This window comes from Cololabis saira, chromosome 4 (genome assembly GCF_033807715.1).
Source record: "Cololabis saira isolate AMF1-May2022 chromosome 4, fColSai1.1, whole genome shotgun sequence".
Classification (NCBI taxonomy): Eukaryota; Metazoa; Chordata; class Actinopteri; order Beloniformes; family Belonidae; genus Cololabis; species Cololabis saira.
In genome coordinates, this window is record NC_084590.1 from 37,305,010 (window position 1) to 37,322,971 (window position 17,962).

The 17,962-nt window shown below is 43.0% G+C and overlaps 1 protein-coding gene across 6 annotated transcripts in view; it reads left to right on the plus strand.

The window, feature by feature from the left end:
• Positions 1-14,393, plus strand: part of robo1 (roundabout, axon guidance receptor, homolog 1 (Drosophila)) — a 229,927-nt gene extending 215,534 nt beyond the window's left edge. For 5 of the 6 annotated variants that reach the window (XM_061719659.1, XM_061719658.1, XM_061719657.1 and 2 more), the window contains 9 exons: positions 1,314-1,700; positions 2,436-2,552; positions 4,470-4,614; positions 4,856-5,086; positions 5,598-6,091; positions 6,171-6,335; positions 10,733-11,011; positions 11,097-11,290; positions 13,153-14,393. In XM_061719659.1, the coding sequence (XP_061575643.1) occupies positions 1,314-1,700; positions 2,436-2,552; positions 4,470-4,614; positions 4,856-5,086; positions 5,598-6,091; positions 6,171-6,335; positions 10,733-11,011; positions 11,097-11,290; positions 13,153-13,167 (2,027 nt within the window). In that variant the 3' untranslated portion in view covers positions 13,168-14,393. The remainder of the gene's footprint in view (positions 1-1,313; positions 1,701-2,435; positions 2,553-4,469; positions 4,615-4,855; positions 5,087-5,597; positions 6,092-6,170; positions 6,336-10,732; positions 11,012-11,096; positions 11,291-13,152) is intronic. The other variant, XM_061719662.1, reaches the window with a different exon arrangement.
• Positions 14,394-17,962: the final 3,569 nt, after the last annotated feature.

The following is a 17,962-nucleotide window of genomic DNA, read 5'->3' on the forward strand; positions in this document are numbered from 1 at the left end:
AGCAGGGAAAGAGAGAATGATGGAGGGAGAAGGGGTGCACCTGAAAGGGGCAGACAGAAGACGGGAGAAAAGAGCTAAATGGTAAAATGCTGAGATGGACTGGGATGTATGTGCAGGGTGTGAATGAAGCAAAGAGAGAAGGGTGGGTGAGGTGGGTGCTTTCAGTCTATTCACTTCATTCAGAGGCTAATTTGTCCTTCGATTCTTTTCTCCTTTTCTGCTGTTTCATATAAACTATTCGAAACATAGTGACCTGCCTAAAACGTGTCGCCAAAATGCTAGCTTGGATGAAAGGGGAGCAACCCCGCTCTTGGAGACTTGAACTTCAATGAAATGCTTTATGTTGTAAATTATGCTCTTTGGCTATGCCTTTAATAGCAGCTCATAATTCCTGTCCAGCTGTTGGAGCTAATATCCATCCGGCCACTCAATAGTTTCTCCTGACTTCAAACCTCTGCCAGTGAGGATTAATAATTCATTTTGCAGACTTTTATAGTCAAGTTTAGTTTTTCTTTGTGCTAATCACCCCTCTGAGGTTGAACACGGTGTGAGATGTTTCACAGGGAATAACAGGTTAAAGGCAGCCCTTACTGCTTGCATGACACCTTGCTGTATGCCACTAAGGAGCTTGCCAGATGCATGCTTTGTGTGTGTGCCAGAACTAAACTTGGTGAACATTAAGAGGATCACTGACTTAAGTGACAGAGCAAAGGAATAGGAGTTAATGTCCCCTTTATCTCAGCCATAGGGGCACTTTCACACATCGCCCTTTGAAGTGTTGAGTTGTTCCCGCGCAGCTGAAATGTGAGCACGCGTGGCACGAGCGGCGTGCACCTATGGCCGTCTTCGGTATTTACCGCAAGGCTGGCTCTCAGATCTGCCGGAGGATTTGAATATTTTATGAGCCAGGGAAAATTGGATCTGTCAGCGAGGCTGTGCTTTTACTGCATGCCTCGTTCCATGTCTTTGATACAGACATGTCTTTCCGTCCCTCTCAATGAGCGAAGATGCTCCCGCCGTCAGATGAAAAAGAACTGAGATGACACCCACACTGAGTCATTGGTGAGACTGAGAAGAGACTAAGTGGGGAAGGTGTAACTCAACCTTTATCACTCTCCTAAAAATAGATCCTTATTTGGCAAACAAAACTGAGACTTCAAAGAGGAGCAGAAGTATCTCACCGGGGCGCTGTGATGGTTAGAAAGGCTTGAAATAAAAATGTTTTGTTTAAAATCCTCTAACTGGCTTTACTGCTGTTTAGCTGATCAGCAGTAGTAAAAAGACTGACCAAATCCCCTCCTCATGTTCTCCAGCCGACTGTATCGCCAATTATAACAACCAGATGGAAAACAAACAGACCAACCTCATGGTTCCCGAGTCGGGAGTTTATGGAGATGTAGACCTGTCCAACAAGATCAATGAGATGAAGACCTTCAACAGCCCGAACCTTAAAGACGGCCGCTTTGTAGGTCCGGGGGGCCAGCCCACGCCTTACGCCACCACCCAGCTCATCCAGTCCTCCATCATGGGCAACAACATAAACTCAGAGCGAGGGACCGGAGGGAGTGGCGGCGGACTTGGGGGTGGAGGGGAAGTGAATGAGAAACACTGCTGGAAGCCCACCTCGGTGCAGCAGCAGAAACAAGAACTGAGCTCCCAGCTGCAGTACAACATCATGGAGCAAAACAAGCTAAACAAGGGTGAGTGTGTGGAACCCGAGACCCGGCAGCCGTGGCTGCAGAGGTCAACTCCGAACCGTTATCTTCCTCCACTTGATTTTCCTTCTCTTCTCTCCTCTCCTGGCTCTTTCAGCCTCGCTGTGGATGCCTGTAGAAGAGTTTCATGCTCATTCACCCCCTTGGCTCTGTGTCAGTCCCTTTCAGTCAACATACTGTAGACATCATCATTTCTCTCTGCTCTGTCTGTTTGACATTCATGTAACCCTTCATCATCTTCCATGAAAAAATTCCTGCTAAATGCGGCCCCTGCTTGAGTAACTGTCATCTCATGGTATCTTGGATGTCATATTGTGATGATGGCAGGTGTGACGGTTATCTGCGGTGTCACTTTTCTAAAAGAAAAAAAAGAAGACAAAGACAAGTCTTTGTGTGAAGCTATAATTACCTGGTTGTACCTGAAATGAACCGCATATGGCGTGGTAGTTTCTAGATTTCTCTGTGGCTGTTGCATGTTATAACATACTCACCTAGCAATTAACACACGCATGCCTTCCTTCCATGTGTAAATGCTTTAATGCTGGGTTCAGTGTCATGACATTCCACTTTCAGTAAAATTTCACATTTGAAAAATGAGGTGTTGATATTTTGTCCTTCAGTTATATGACGATAAACTGGATGTTTTAGCTTGAAACCTCTCTGAGTAAAGAGAGGACTGGGGTGGTTCTAACAGCAACCCTGCCCTCTCCCCACCACCAGACCGCTACAGAGGAGGGGACAGTCCCATGCCGGCCACCATCCCCTACAACCAGACTCACGACAGCCACACCGGGGGCTCGTACAACAGCTCTGACCGAGGCAGCAGCAGCACCTCTGGTAAGGTGGTCGAGGGATCCCAGACACGGTCGCAGAGGTCACACACATCAGCATATCCAACAGCACGTTCTTAAAAGTTGCTCTTTCTTTGGTGCCAGATAGGGATGGGCGGTATGGACTAAAAAATGTATCACGATAATTTCTGGCATTTATCCCGATAACGATAAAAATGACGATACAGAAAATACAAATTCAACTGCATCTTTTTAACTATAAATCTATCTCGCTCTCAGATCCGCCATGATTGTTACACAAAAACGTCAGCAATGGGAATTTATCTATCTATCTATCTATCTATCTATCTATCTATCTATCTATCTATCTATCTATCTATCTATCTATCTATCTATCTATCTATCTATCTATCTATCTATCTATCTATCTATCTATCTATCTATCTATCTTTCTTTCTTTCTTTCTTTCTGGCTCATTTCCTTCCTTCCTTCTTCCCTTCCTCTTTTCTCCCTTCCTTCCTCCTTTCCTTGTTTTCTCCCTTCCTTCCTTCCTTTCTTCCTTCTTTTTTCCCTTCCTTCCTTCTTTCCTCCTGCTCTCTCCTTCCTTCCTTCCTTCCTTCCTTCCTTCCTTCCTTCCTTCCTTCCTTCCTTCCTTCCTTCCTTCCTTTCTTCCTTCTTTTTTCCCTTCCTTCCTTCTTTCCTCCTGCTCTCCCCTTCCTTCCTTCCTTCCTTCCTTCCTTCCTTCCTTCCTTCCTTCCTTCCTTCCTTCCTTCCTTCCTTCCTTCCTTCCTTCCTTCCTTCCTTCCTTCCTTCCTTCCTTCCTTCCTTCCTTCCTTCCTTCCTTCCTTCCTTCCTTCCCGTACGTTGTGTGTTGATTTAATGCAGAACTATGAATCAGTTTTACACAAAAACGTCATCAACGGGAATTTATCGTTTTTACCGTGAGATGAGAAATTCTTATCGTGAGGAATTTTTTTGACGGTTTATCGTGAACGGTAAAATATCGCCCATTCCTAGTGCCAGAGTATTTTCCCAGCTAATTATTAGTATGAACAACATAGCAACACGCACACTAAACTTTGAAATCCTTGTTCACCTTGAAGGCAATGAGTCATAGTTGAGGCAGCAATAAAATATGTTTATATGCACAAATTGCATATTAAAAAAACCAAAAGAAGATACAGCGGTAACAACACTTCCAAGTGGAGGAAGCTGCACAATGCCAGCCCCGTTTGTTTTCTGGGGTGCACTTTCGCCCAAGCAGTTGGAGGCAAATTAGATGAAAGTATTTTCTTTTTTTTAATTATCAAACTTTTTAATGTGTGTACTCTTTTTTAAATCTATTTTATTTGTTTTGCCCTTGCTTATTTTGCATTATTCAGTTAAATGTCTATACTTAAAAACCAGTGTGGATCGGCTTAATTTCATCAGGGCCTCCATGTCTGTCTGTGGACAAGGACAAACGATTACACATCACAGCCGGCATGCTACACTGCCACCTTAATGCCATGTATCCATTCTGATATTGCATTTGAAATTCAAGCCATTAAGGAGAGGCCTTTAGTGCTCGCTGCACATCACAGCTCATTGGTTCTCAATTTTAATAGCAGGGCATTAATTGGACCTTTCTCTCCAGTTTTTTTTTCTTACTTTTTCTTGCTCATACCCCTGCAGGGAAACGGCTGTTATACAGCATTTCCCACCATTTATTAACTGTAGAGGTATGTACATACTGAACAAGTGGAGTTGCAATAGCTCCTGCGTACACGAATGTAAAATAATTTCCCTCTCAGCCAGCCTTGTTAATAGCAATTATATCTGCTGTCAATTTCTCTCATCACCTTGCGGTTTCTTCAGCATTAATAATTTATGTGTTTTTCATTTACAGAATTCAAGTATATGCACCTGAAGGTATCATGTAACAGTTTCCTTTCTCCTCTTTTTTTCTCTCTTTTTTGAGCAGGTAGTCAGGGTCATAAGAAAGGAACACGCACCCCCAAATTACCCAAACAAAGCACAATGAATTGGGCTGACCTTCTGCCCCCTCCTCCGGCAAACCCACCCCCAAGTCGAAGCACAGAGGAGTACTCTCTATCGATGGAAGACAGGTACACACAGAGAGTCTGACCAGCATGCATACTTTATATACCCGGGCCTTTTTTCTCCCATTTCTTGCATTCATCCCAAGAATTTGCCCCAAGGGCTTTCCATCTATTAGAACTTAGCTCTTGTCAAGCCTTGATAGGAGGATGTCATAAATATTGAGTGTGCGCTTTTCCACCTGCAAAACATGGATGATTTTTTTGTAATGTAATGTAGCTAACGAGGCTTGTTTTTATCTGCCACCAGCTGTGATCCAGACATGCAGTGCTCCATGCCTCCCTCTCACATGTACCTGCAGCCTGATGAGCTGGAGGAGGAAGAGGAGATGGAGAGGGGGCCCACTCCTCCTGTCCGCGGGGCAGCCTCTTCCCCTGCTGCAGTATCCTACAGTCACCAGTCCACAGCTACACTTACCCCTTCACCCCAGGAGGAGATGCAGCCGATGCTGCAGGATCCATCAAACAGCCATGAACGGAGGTACATCTGATTTTTTTTTTTCTTCATCATAATCAGAATCAGAATCAGAATCATCTTTATTGGCCAGGTTTGAACATTGTCCAACAAGGAATTTGAATTTGAATTTGACTCCGGTAGTTTCGTTCTCTATGGTAAAGGTAACAATAAACAAATGAACAATAGACAAATAGACAATAGACAAATGTGGAATTTCTATGTACAAAATTATAAACATTTTAAGGTGCAGCAGTTTGAGGTAGTGAGAATAAGAAAAAATATGACCTATTTACAATTCCTACAGACAAGAATTATGCAAAAATACAAGATAAAAAATTTAAAATTGTACAAAATAAATAAAAAAAGTGAGAGGTGCAGTGTGTTTGGTTACTCTGAGACTTTGTTATTTGTGAGAGTTCATCAGAGCAACCGCTTGCGGGAAGAAACTGTCTCTGTGTCTGGAGGTTCTGTGTCTTATCAAAAACAATCCATATTTTATAGGTAACTTGTACAAATTGTTTCTAAATTCCTGCAGACGCCATCCTATGAGCCCCCCACCCCCTCCAAGACCCATCTCCCCCTCACACACATATGGGTACATCAGCAGCCCACTAGCCTTGGACACTGACGGTATGGAGGAGGAGGATATACTAGAGGAGGAGGAGGACGGTGATGACACAGATGCAGAAGTGGCCAAGATGCACTACCACCACACCCATCCCCACACACACCCTCACCACCCCCAGATGCATGCACGAAGGCTGCTGCTACGAGGGCTTGAACAGACGCCTGCCTCCAGCATGGGGGACTTGGAGAGCTCAGTTACTGGCTCCATGATCAACGGATGGGGCTCGGCCTCCGAGGAGGACAATGTTTCTTCAGGGAGGTCCAGCGCAGTCAGCTCATCGGATGGATCCTTCTTCACAGATGCCGACTTTGCCCAAGCCGTCGCCGCCGCTGCAGAGTATTCAGGCCTCAGAGTGGCAAAATACCCCAACTCACAGGGCCAGGAAGTGGGAGGAGCTTCAGGTAAGACACTGCCAAGAAGATGCTGCTGCAAGGATTTGGATAAATTGATAAAACGATTGTTATTTCGTCTCTTATTCAGCACGAAAATACCAAATAAACCAGTCGGGTCACCGTCCAAGCAGCCCGGTGTCTACAGACAGTAATATGAGTATGGCAGCTATACACAGGAGGCCTCCGAAAAAGCTAAAACAGCACCCTGCAGCAGCTCACCCGGGAAACCAGCGACGTGAAGCCTTCAGCGAAGGTAAACTCCATTATCACCTCAGTTCATTTTAAACATGGATTCCTATCCAAAATAACCACAAAGTAAGCAAAATTAAAGTTATCACAGCAACTGTAGCAATTACAAACTGAAGATTTATTTAGCTCTTATCCGGCAGGGCTGAATCCCGACGGGGAACTACTGTCACAGCTACAACCCAACCCTCATAAAAGTCTATTTGCTGTGCCACTATTTTCTCATCCAGAGATCATCCCTTTGCTCACTACCATCGCCAAAATGTAAAGAAAATGTTGTACAATTTGTCAAAGTGTCTCCCTTAAAATCCACAGATAAAAATTTAGGGTACAAAAAGTGGTGATGTGACTCAGAAAGGGGCTTTTAGTTTAAAAGGAAAGGAAACACGCTGACAAGCTGCATTTCAAAAGTGCACTGATGGCCGGTTTGAGTCAACAGTAGGGTTGCCACCTTTCAGAAATAGAAATAAGGGACACCCTGATTTCAGCAGCGCAGGAGCCAAAAAAAAAGCCCCAAAACTTCTAAACTGAATAAAAATGTGTTTATTTTATATGAAAAAACAAAATGCTTTGATTTAAAGTTTAAAGTGCTTTAATAGCATTGAACTTGCATGACTGTAGAGACAGACAACCATACTAGCAACTGAAATAGCCTCCTATGCTACGTATGTCCACATCAGCCCAGATGTATAATATAGGTGTAAAAGTTAATTTATTTCAATAATTCAACTAGAATATGGTGTAAAAGTTAATTTATTTCAATAATTCAACTAGAATATGGTGTAAAAGTTATTTTATTTCAATAATTCAACTAGAATATGGTGTAAAAGTTAACTTATTTCAATAATTCAACTAGAATATGGTGTAAAAGTTAATTTATTTCAATAATTCAACTAGAATATGGTGTAAAAGTTAATTTATTTCAATAATTCAAATAGAATATGGTGTAAAGGTTAATTTATTTCAATAATTCAACTAGAATATGGTGTAAAAGTTAATTTATTTCAATAATTCAACTAGAATATGGTGTAAAAGTTAATGAAAATACGGTAAAAATCGTGTCCCGTATTAGTTCAATACGGGACGCAACATTTTTTTCTCAAATAAAGGGCAATTCCGTACGGGACGGGTGGCAACCCTAGTCAACAGCCCCCCCCCCCTGTTACCCCCCCACCTTGTCACATTTCAGCAAGCAGATATAGGCTGCTGTGACAGTGGAAACCTCTGAGTTTAAAACCTTTTTTCTCCTTGGTGTTTATGCTCTTGTGTACATAAGATCACTCCTGCTCACTCCGACAACGTGACGAGTCTCCTTCCGCTCTGATCTTCAGTGCAACCGATGCAGGTGCTCTGAGGAGCCATGTTTTAGTCAACAGGGCCCAAACATAAACCAAACGGGCCAAATACCAGAGCAGCTGCACGTGGAAGGGAAAGCGTTAACCTTGTTAGATAAAAGAGCAACTCACTTTTTACGGCTTAATTTAAACACTGAAGTGCGCCGGTGGAAAGCCGCTTGTTTCCTGTTTCATTCCCGCTTTGATCTTGCGGGAAGATCATTTTTTTAAAGATGTATCTGTGAGCGTGTGTGGGGACGCTGCTCTCGCTGGTGTGTGTGCTGTGTGATGTCCCAGGGCTGGCTCTCCTCTCAGTGTCAGGTGTCCTTGAGTGTTGGAAGCACTTGACAGGGAGATTTAATATCCAGCTCACCGGGAGCCAGACCAGCTATATCACTGCAGAATATCCATCCCCCCCCCCCTACCCCACCCACCCCACCTCCTCCCCTCGTGCTTATATCCTGGATTCCTCCTCGTCTTCTGCCCCTCCCTTTGCGCTGATCTCTCCATCTCATTCCTGTCTCGTGCTCTCCTCAGTCTTTGTTTGAGTGGGGAGGGAGCAGACTGACAGCTCCTCACTTCTGTCTATCAGTCCTCCTGCTGATTGCATTTGATCTGAATGGATTGTTTTTCATTTGGAGGTTATTGCCTCCCCTGCCCCCCAGCCACCCACCCCTCAGACTCTGTCTGTGGTCTGGAATACAGCAGCCGAGGTGATAGGTGAGAAAAGGTGATTTAATCATATTTAGAAACAAAGAGACACGCGGCCGGCGTCACTTAGACGGATATGTCGCAATGTTGCGATATCTCTCTCTTTAATTTGTTTCGTGCTCTTGTACTTTTCCAATTACTTGAAAATGAGACTGCTCAGAAACATCACTCGACATGCACATTAATAGTCGCAGTCAAGGAGGCAATAAAACAAAAAAAGAACCAGCGAGGGAGACAACGCGGCTACCTCGGCACGCCAACGGCCCCACGTCTCCACTGCTTACCCCTCTTTGACCTAGTCATATTGCTCGTTTGCACAGTGGATGTGGAAATAACCAAGTTATATTCCCCCAATGATTCATATTGTGTTTGACTCTAATGCCTTTGTCTACTCCCTCCGCTGAGCGTAACCCTTTCCTGTCTCTTCTGATCTGTCCCAGCCTCGTCTGCCTAATTAACCACCGGGCCCTCAGATTCATCCTCCTTGGCAAGCTCAGAGACACTTTTTCAGACCTGGGCTCTGTCCTCGCCAATATTTACTCGTAAATCTAACAGGCACGCTGCTCCTCCCTCGGAATGAGCCATAGCTCACAGACTGTGGCATTGATCCGACTCTGACGGAGGCAGAACTCAGGAGGCAAGGCAGATATTAAAAAAAAAAATGTATGATATTGACCGTCCCCCTTTTGTATTCAGGAGGAGTGTGTGGAGGAGAATCAGAAAAGTCTAGGGAAGCTGCCCACTTCTGCCATAGACACCCAGCAAAGACATCACCTGCCCCGCGTGTGTGTACGCGTGTGTGTGTGTGTGTGTGTGTAGAAAGGAAAGTAAAGGCTTTGATTCCTCATAATGTCAACTTTTGCCCAATCTCTGAAGTTTATTAGAAAGCGATTAAGGGCAAAGATAAAGAGCGGACACACCATGTTTATTAGATTTCAAACCCTATGTGGCTTATAGGTTTGACTGCCAACAAAACCACCCTTCAGCTTGGAAGCTGATGAAAAGATGAAAAGCCATCGATCGAAGGACGACAAGGCTTTTTGCTCGTGTTTTGTTTAGATGGCTTTGTGATGTGTGAGAGGCCAGCAGCCCAGTGGCTGGTCTCATATGAATAATGGCTCAAGGACAAGTAGCATTGATTCATCGACTGGGGAAGTCAAGCAGGCCAGAGAGCCAGCTGCTGACCGTCACACTCCTCCTCCTCTCCTCCTCCTCCTCCTCCTCCTCCCTTGCTTCGTCCTTAAATATTGAGGCTCTGGCCTGCTTTGGCTTCTCTCATGTCATGTGTTGTGTTTACTCCGTTCGGAGGAGTTTCTGGTCAGCACGCTCAGAGTTCAGTGTATGTGTACACACACAGCAGCTGTGTTTGCAGGTGTGAGAGAACTGAGTCACCCATGTTGGAAGTAGGAATGGGCGATATTTTACCGTTCACGATAAACCGTCAAAAAAATTCCTCACGATAAGAATTTGTCATGTCGCAGTAAAAACGATAAATTCCCGTTGATGATGTTTTTGTGTAAAGCTGATTTATGGATGGAAGGAAGGAAGGAAGGAAGGAAGGAAGGAAGGAAGGAAGGAAGGAAGGAAGGAAGGAAGGAAGGAAGGAAGGAAGGAAGGAAGGAAGGAAGGAAGGAAGGAAGGAAGGAAGGAAGGAAGGAAGGAAGGAAGGAAGAAAAGAGGAAGGAAGGAAGGAAGGAAGGAAGGAAGGAAGGAAGGAAGGAAGGAAGGAAGGAAGGAAGGAAGGAAGGAAGGGAGAAAAGAGGAAGGGAAGAAGGAAGGAGAGAGCAGGAGGAAAGAAGGAAGGAAGGAAGGAAGGAAGGAAGGAAGGAAGGAAGGAAGGAAGGAAGGAAGGAAGGAAGGAAGGAAGGAAGGGAGAAAAGAGGAAGGGAAGAAGGAAGGAAAGAGCAGGAGGAAGGGAAAAAAGAAGGAAGGAAGGAAGGAAGGAAGGAAGGAAGGAAGGAAGGAAGGAAGGAAGGAAAGAAAGAAAGAAAGAAAGAAAGAAAGAAAGAAAGAAAGAAAGAAAGAAAGAAAGAAAGAAAGAAAGAAAGAAAGAAAGAAAGAAAGAAAGAAAGAAAGATAAATTCCCGTTGATGACAAACATGGTGGATCTGAGAGTGAGATAGATTCATAGTTAAAAAGGTGGAGTTGAATTGGTATTTTTTTTTATCGTCATTTTTATTGTTATCGGGATAAATGCCAGAAATAATCGTGATACATTTTTTAGTCCATACCGCCCATCCCTAGTTGGAAGCTACAAGAGTGCACAGATGTATTGTTTAGTGTTGCGCAACTTCCAAAATGCACCTAATTTCTGTTGCATGCGACTAATGTGCTCTTACTTTCTGTTTTTACGCCTTAGATCTCCCTCCACCACCCATTCCACCCCCAGCAGTGCTCAAGTCTCCCACACATCCCTCCAAGACAGCTTTAGAGGGTCGGGGAGTCATTTCTCCCAAGGCAGCGGAAGGTCGAGACAAGCGAGGAGGAGGAATGGGCGGCTATCGGCCCCAGGAGGCCTCAGATGCCAGAACCAGCTCATCTGAACGCAGAGACGCCCAGGAGAGACAAAAGACTGCCCCGGCAGTGAAAGGGAGTAAACATGAGAATAGCAGTGCCAACAAGCCACGTCAGCACCCAGGTACGACCACGCTCTGATAATGTGACGGGGATGCTCGTTGCGATAGGAAACATTTTGAGTCCCTTCAATCCTTGATTTCTTTTAGGCTCAGAGGACATTCTGCCCTACAGCCGACCACAGTTCCCCACAGTCAACAGCACCCGCGACCCAAGCTCCTCCAGTTCCATGTCCTCCAAGGGTTCAGGGGGCCGGCGGAGAGGGGAAGGAGGCCGCAGGAACCCTGCAGACATGGGCCTTAACAGCTCTGCAGCCTTCCAACCAGAAGATGACGAACTAGAGGTACGAGTTAATGTCAGCTTCCCAGGCTAGCCGCCAGCAGATCTGACTGCAGTGGCTTAGAGATGTGCACTCTTGTCTCGTGAATTAGACTCAAATAACACGTTTGATGACTTTAGACTCAACCAAGTCAAAAATGAACCTGCACCCCGATCTGAATTTAAACACCCACCACGATGCAAGGGTAGACTTGGACTGTAAGCCTTTAAATCTTGACACCTTACACTAAGATTTGAAATGTTTGAGACAAATCGCTTCTTTTCCGAGCAAGTCATGGCTTTATCCTGACAGCCGTGAAATCCTTTAATCGGTATCCATACAGTACAAACACGTACCCGAGTATCAAGTACAAAGTTTAAAATGAAAACAAACATGTTGGGGATCCCTTGCAGATCTCAGTGACAAGCTCATTCATTTTAACAAGATGTGTCAGAAGAAAAAAAAAAACAGAAAAAAAAATGTGTTGGAGGAAACAAACATCTACTGTAAAACCTGCCGGACTGATTTTATTTACCACATTAAATCCGAACACAATGAGGACCTGATCTTTGCAGCTCTCACTCTAGGCGGTTGGTCCTGCAGCTTGAATTGAACTTGAATCAACCCTCCCGGCCAGAAATCAATGTCGAATTAAAAACCTTCGATGTAAATTTTTAGCTGAAGGAAAATGTCAAATATTCAAACCCACTGAACTGTACAGCACGGCTCCACAGAAGCTTTCCAGTTGTGCTTGACAAACTCCAGGCTATGTGCCGTGTTACTATGGAAACCATGAAAGCAGAATAGGATTGTTCTAATTTATCTGCTGAGAAGTCTGTTGTACATTGATGTTAAATAAATCAATGCAAGATGAGAAAATAAATCAGAATAGTCATTCCTCTGATGAACTGACTCACACCTCGGCCGGGTCACCAGTCCACCGCAGCATCAGAGTTTATTTGATGAATTATGAGACTGTCAGGGGAAGAAAAACTGATCTTTTTAAGAAACAGTTGAAAGTGTTAGAGCTACCTATACAGCTGCATCACATAAATGACAGCGCTAAACGTTTTACTTTTCACAGCTAATGATTTTCTGCCTGAATAAAGGCAACCGGACTTGCTTTTATTAGTTCTTGGAGACGTTTCACCTTCCATCCAGGAAGCGTCCTCCGTTCAAACTGACAGGTGAGGAGTTTCTAGCTTATGAGCTGTTGGAGTCGCCCACAGGAGCGTCTGTGATTTTTATTCACCTCCCGCAGCTAATGGCTTGAAACCAGACAGTTTGAACTAAGGAAGCCTTCTGGATGGAAAATAAAGTGTCTTCAAAAATCCAGAAAAAGGAAGTCAAATTGCCTCGATTCAAGCCTTTGAGAAATACGCTGACCTGGATGGCTGAGTCTACACCAGCGTAATGATTTCCAGGCCGTTTCTGTTGTCTGAAGTGCTGCAGCAGCATTATTATTATTTTCTGCTCTTCTTTTGAAGTGTCAGGAAAATGCTGCATTTTGTGTGAAAGAAGCATTAACCGGCGCGCCACACCTTTTTTTTTTCACGTGGGCTTTATTGAGCCTAAAGCAGGAATACCAGTTCGTTGTTGTTTTACTGAACTAAGATGATTCACTCATTTACATACTTATCTATTTTAAACCTTTAAATGTCTGAAATGATCAGACAAGAGAAACAAATAGCCATGTAAGCCCTTTAGATTGAATACAATCAAGAGCTTCACCAACTGAAGAAAAAGATATGTAGTTGTGTCATAATAATCTCTTTTCTGCATATATTTTCCGGTTGCCAGTATGAGCAAAAAATGCTGATCTATTTGCACTAATCCAGCAGAAGCCTCGGGGGATGCTAACCACAATGTTTTGCTGTTTCACTCAGATGGCAGAAAGCTGAAGAAGAAGGGAAGAAAACGAGGAACTGTTTAGATTTTTTCAAGAGTGGAGCACCACCTCTTACAATTTAAAAAAAAAAAAAGAACAAAAAAAAAGAAATCTCAGTATTTCTCTATGTTGGCTGCCATCATACTGTACATCAGTAATGTTTCTTTCCATCTGGAAAACAGACCAATGTTGTTTTTTTTCTTATCATTTTATATGTCCGGTTAAAAAGAAAAAAAAAGTGGAACGAGTGAAGACAAAAGAACGATGCATTCAAAAACAAAGTGGTATATTTATGTTAAATTCCAATGCAATATGGAGTGACATCTTGCTCCAGACATTGACATGACTCAGCTTGCCTTGACAGGAACTTTGGAGAGCCCGAGCAGTAAGATGTTACTGTAACAAACACCTGCAAGCAGAGAGGGGTGAACTGTCTGTAAATATACGTGTCTACATGATGTCTTCTTGTTTTACCCATTGTGGTACCTCAAAATTGTCTTCCTTGTTTTGTTTTGCAGATTATAATTTTATTATGCCAGTAAATATAATTATTTTATCATTTCCATCCATGTTGTAAATTGCTATATAATTTAGCTGCCCAATAAAGTGCCACTTTGGGTCTTTTTTTTTTTTTCTTTGTTTTTGTAATGCACTGTTGTTATGTTCTGTGTTGTCATTGATGTTTTTGTTTTACTTTGGTTTTAAAAGCACAATCACTAAACTTTATTTTAAACCATTCTATCTATTAACCTTTTTGTCTTACTGGAGGAAAAAAGGTTTGGCAAAAGAGCCTAGTTAATCCTGATGATGATGTAGGGGAAGGTTGCTTCTTAACAAAAAGGCTGTGCTTGAAAGGAGACTCCTTACCTTGTGATTGTCTCCCTCTCCAGTTCTGACGCGAGCTCAAGTGATGACAAAGACAGTTAATGTGAGTCATAGCTGCAATGTAAATATACTTTTCACAATAACCACAAAAATCAGCTATTGCACATTAATCAAAATAGTCGTGTTGCCTACGAATGCACTTAAATGAATGTCAAATACAGGAAATACGTCACTTTGAGAATCTGGAGAGGTTGTAACTGGACAAGAAGAGTCTCTTTTCTTGGGGAAAGGGCTGCTGGAGCCCCGTTTTAAGAAGAAAGGGTGCTGTTGTTTAATAGGACATCTGCAAACATTTGTTTCGTAAAGCAAAAAAAGTAAAAAGAACTGAAAAAAAAGACAAATAAAAAAGTTGAAACTATAAACTATGTTCTTGTCGTTTGTCAACATTTTCTGAAAGTACACACGCACGCACACAATTATATATATATATATATATATATATATATATATATATTTTTTTTTCCATAAAGATGTTCAAATGGAAGTGTTTCTTTCTTTTACAAGTTTCCTATCCTTTATAGTTAAACACCCTACTCGTTAAACAATCCATTCCTACTAATAGCAAGTCTTTTCATCCATTTACCACCACTTCAGTCCAGTTGCCCCGGCAACAGAAGAAGCAGGTTAATCCACATGTTTTTTCTCCTTTTTTTTCTTTTTTGGGTATCCCCAGGCCAAATGTAACATGTATTCTCTGAAATGAGAGAGAAGAATGAGATATCTACATTTTCGAAAGCGATTGATTTTTGCCCTTTTTAAGTAAATTAGTTTAGCCCTTTTTATGTAAATTAGTTGTGTTAGTACCATCTGATATCTTTGGGAAAATGTACTACTTTGAAAACTATTTAGCTTTATCCATCCCAATTGTGAGTAAACAAAAATAACATGTAAATATATTTATAAAGTAAAACATTTATTTAATGGATCTGTGATCATGAGTATTTTAATAGTCTCTTAATAAAATGATTTTAACAGGAAATAATACGTTGACCAAAAGGACACAATGTACTTAAACAACTGTCCAAGAGAAAAGCATCAGTGTCCTTTGGTCAGTGGCTAAACAGCATGTTTCTGTTCTCCACTGTAGCTTTCAAATATATAACCTAATGCCAGTTCCATTAGCATTCTCCATTACTCACAATATCAGCATGCAATGGCATTCAGTAAAGGCGTTTGGAGCCATAGAGGGAGGCTAAAACCAACAGCAAAGGGATTATATTCAATTTGACAGGGCTAGATTGCTGCCAATTAGGCGTAAGGAGGCTTCAATGAGGTTACATAAGCAGGGGACTACGGTACACATCCTATTCATCATCGCACATGTAGTGGCGGCGTGGCTGCCGACGTGACATAACAAAATGTCCATAAAATCGGAGGATGACACCATCACCACAGACTGACTCCAGACAGGGACTTATCCTAATTGGAGACTGAAATACATTTGTTCCAGTTTATTACATCTAACCTGCCTACTGCTTGCTCTCAGAGAGCCAATAACCTGGCCTATGGGAGCCTTTAATGTCACGTTCTCTCTGACTGGCTTATTCAAACATCATAGATGAAGAAAGAAGAGGTAGTTTCTCTGACTATTCCCAGCAAATCTGAAAAGAACCGGAGTTTAGGTCCTATTCATGCAAGTATTGGTATTCATATCAACATGTACGGGTGTTACGACTGAGATTGCTGAGGCCTCTTCTGAAGACAAAAGACTCAACATATACCAATGCACGTCGCACACCGCCAATAGCTATGGATTTTATATATTTTATATATGTTGGCTGCAATTTTTATGATGCAAACAGTCTCATCTCCAGCAGAGAAATGATATTTTTCTAGAATTAGAAAAATATCTGCACCATTTACCAAAATCTTTATGATTAGAGACGTAGCCTTTGAACCCCCCCCCCCCCCCCCCACCACCACCTTCCTCTTCCAGCTGTTCCTCCTCCACCACCATCCTTCTTAGAGCTCCCTTCCCCCTCCATTCCCTCAGGTGTTCTCTAATAAGTACCTTTCTAAACAAGAACAAATTTGAAACAGGGGGGAGCGTTTCCTTATGTCTCCATCCATCATTTTAATGAGCGGAGGTGTGTCCTGGCCCTTCAATGAGATGCTGGTGATTAGGGATATTAAGCGGATACACTTGCAGCCAGGGTTATTCACCTCCTTAATGGCATGAATATTCACAGGAAGTCCGGGCTGTCTGTGCTTGGATCTGGTTCTCTACCTGGGAGCTCAGAAATGTTCAGTGGTGCAGTGACGTGTCGTCATATTACAGCTGAAGGAAGTGAAATGAAGCCGTATCTGTGTGCATGTAGGTATATTTTTTTTTTTCTATGGTCACTATATTTATAGATTCTGGTGCATATTCAATCAATCAATCAAATTTTATTTATATAGCACCTTTCATCCAGGTACATGAAATACAAGGTGCATTGACATTTTGATTGAAAAATAAGCATAATTAAAGCTGCAAGCAGCGATGAACGGGCCCTCGCACTCACGGCCACCGCCCCCATAAGCATATCAGAAATGACACCACCCACGACTTCCTATGTCAAACCATTCAAAAGTTATAGCAGAAAATCGGGACAACCAATCCGAAGAAGGGGCGGGGCTAATTTTCACCAATTATGGTCAAGGACTCAATACAGAGTCTTATGACACCACCCACGACTCTTTATGTCAAACCTTTCAAAAGTTATGGCAGAGAAAAGTATTCTAGGGGGCGCTGTTGAGCCGTTAGGCCACGCCCATTAATGCAAACCATGAAATATCAAATTTATCGCCAGGCCTGGCTTGCATGCAAAATTTGGTGACTTTTGGAGAACTATCAAATATGGACCAATCAGATGAAGGGGGGCACGCTTTTTGGTGTCTAGCGTCGCCACGGTAACACTTTTGAAAGAGAAAAGTAATGCACGTAGTCGCAAGATGAAGACGCACATTTTGATGTATAACACACCTGGTTGCACGTTACGGTTCGGGCCGTATTAATTGCCGAAAGAATGGCATAAATTGCACCAAAATTACACAATTAATTCAAAATGGCCGACTTCCTGTTCGGTTTTGGCCATGGCGCCAAGAGACTTTTCTTTAAGTTGCGACATGATGCAGGTGTGTACCGATTTTCGTGCATGTACGTCAAACCGTATTGTGGGGCTTGAGGCACAAAGTTTTCCGGGGGGCGCTGTTGAGCCATTTTGCCACGCCCATTAATACAAACCATGAAATATCAAATATATCGCCAGGCCTGCCTTGCATGCAAAATTTGGTGCCTTTTGGGGAACTATCAAATATGGACCAATCAGATGAAGGGGGGCGCGCTTTTTGGCATCTAGTGTCGCCACGGTAACACTTTTGAAAGAGAAAAGTAATGCGCGTAGTCGCAGGATGGAGACGCACATTTTGATGTATAACACACCTGGGTGCACGTTACGGTTCGGGCCGTATTCATTCTTGAAGGAATGGCTCATATTGCTCCAAAATTACGCGATTAATTCAGAATGTTCAAAATGGCCGATTTCCTGTTCGGTTTCGGCCATGGCGCCAAGAGACTTTTCTTTAAGTTGCGACATGATACAGGTGTGTACCGATTTTCGTTCATGTACGTCAAACCGTATTATGGGGCTTGAGGCACAAAGTTTTTTCTGTCTGAACCAACCAGATGAAGGGTGGGCGCGCTTTTTGGCGTCTAGCGTCGCCACGGTAACGCTTTTGAAAGAGAAAAGTAATGCGTGTTGTCGCAGGATGGAGATGCACGTTTTGATGTATAACACACTTGGGGGCACGTTACGGTTCGGGCCGTATTAACTGCCGAAGGAATGGCATAAATTGCGCCAAAGTGACACGATTAATTCAAAATGGCTGACTTCCTGTTCGGTTTCGGCCATGTCGCCAAGAGACTTTTCTTTAAGTTGTGT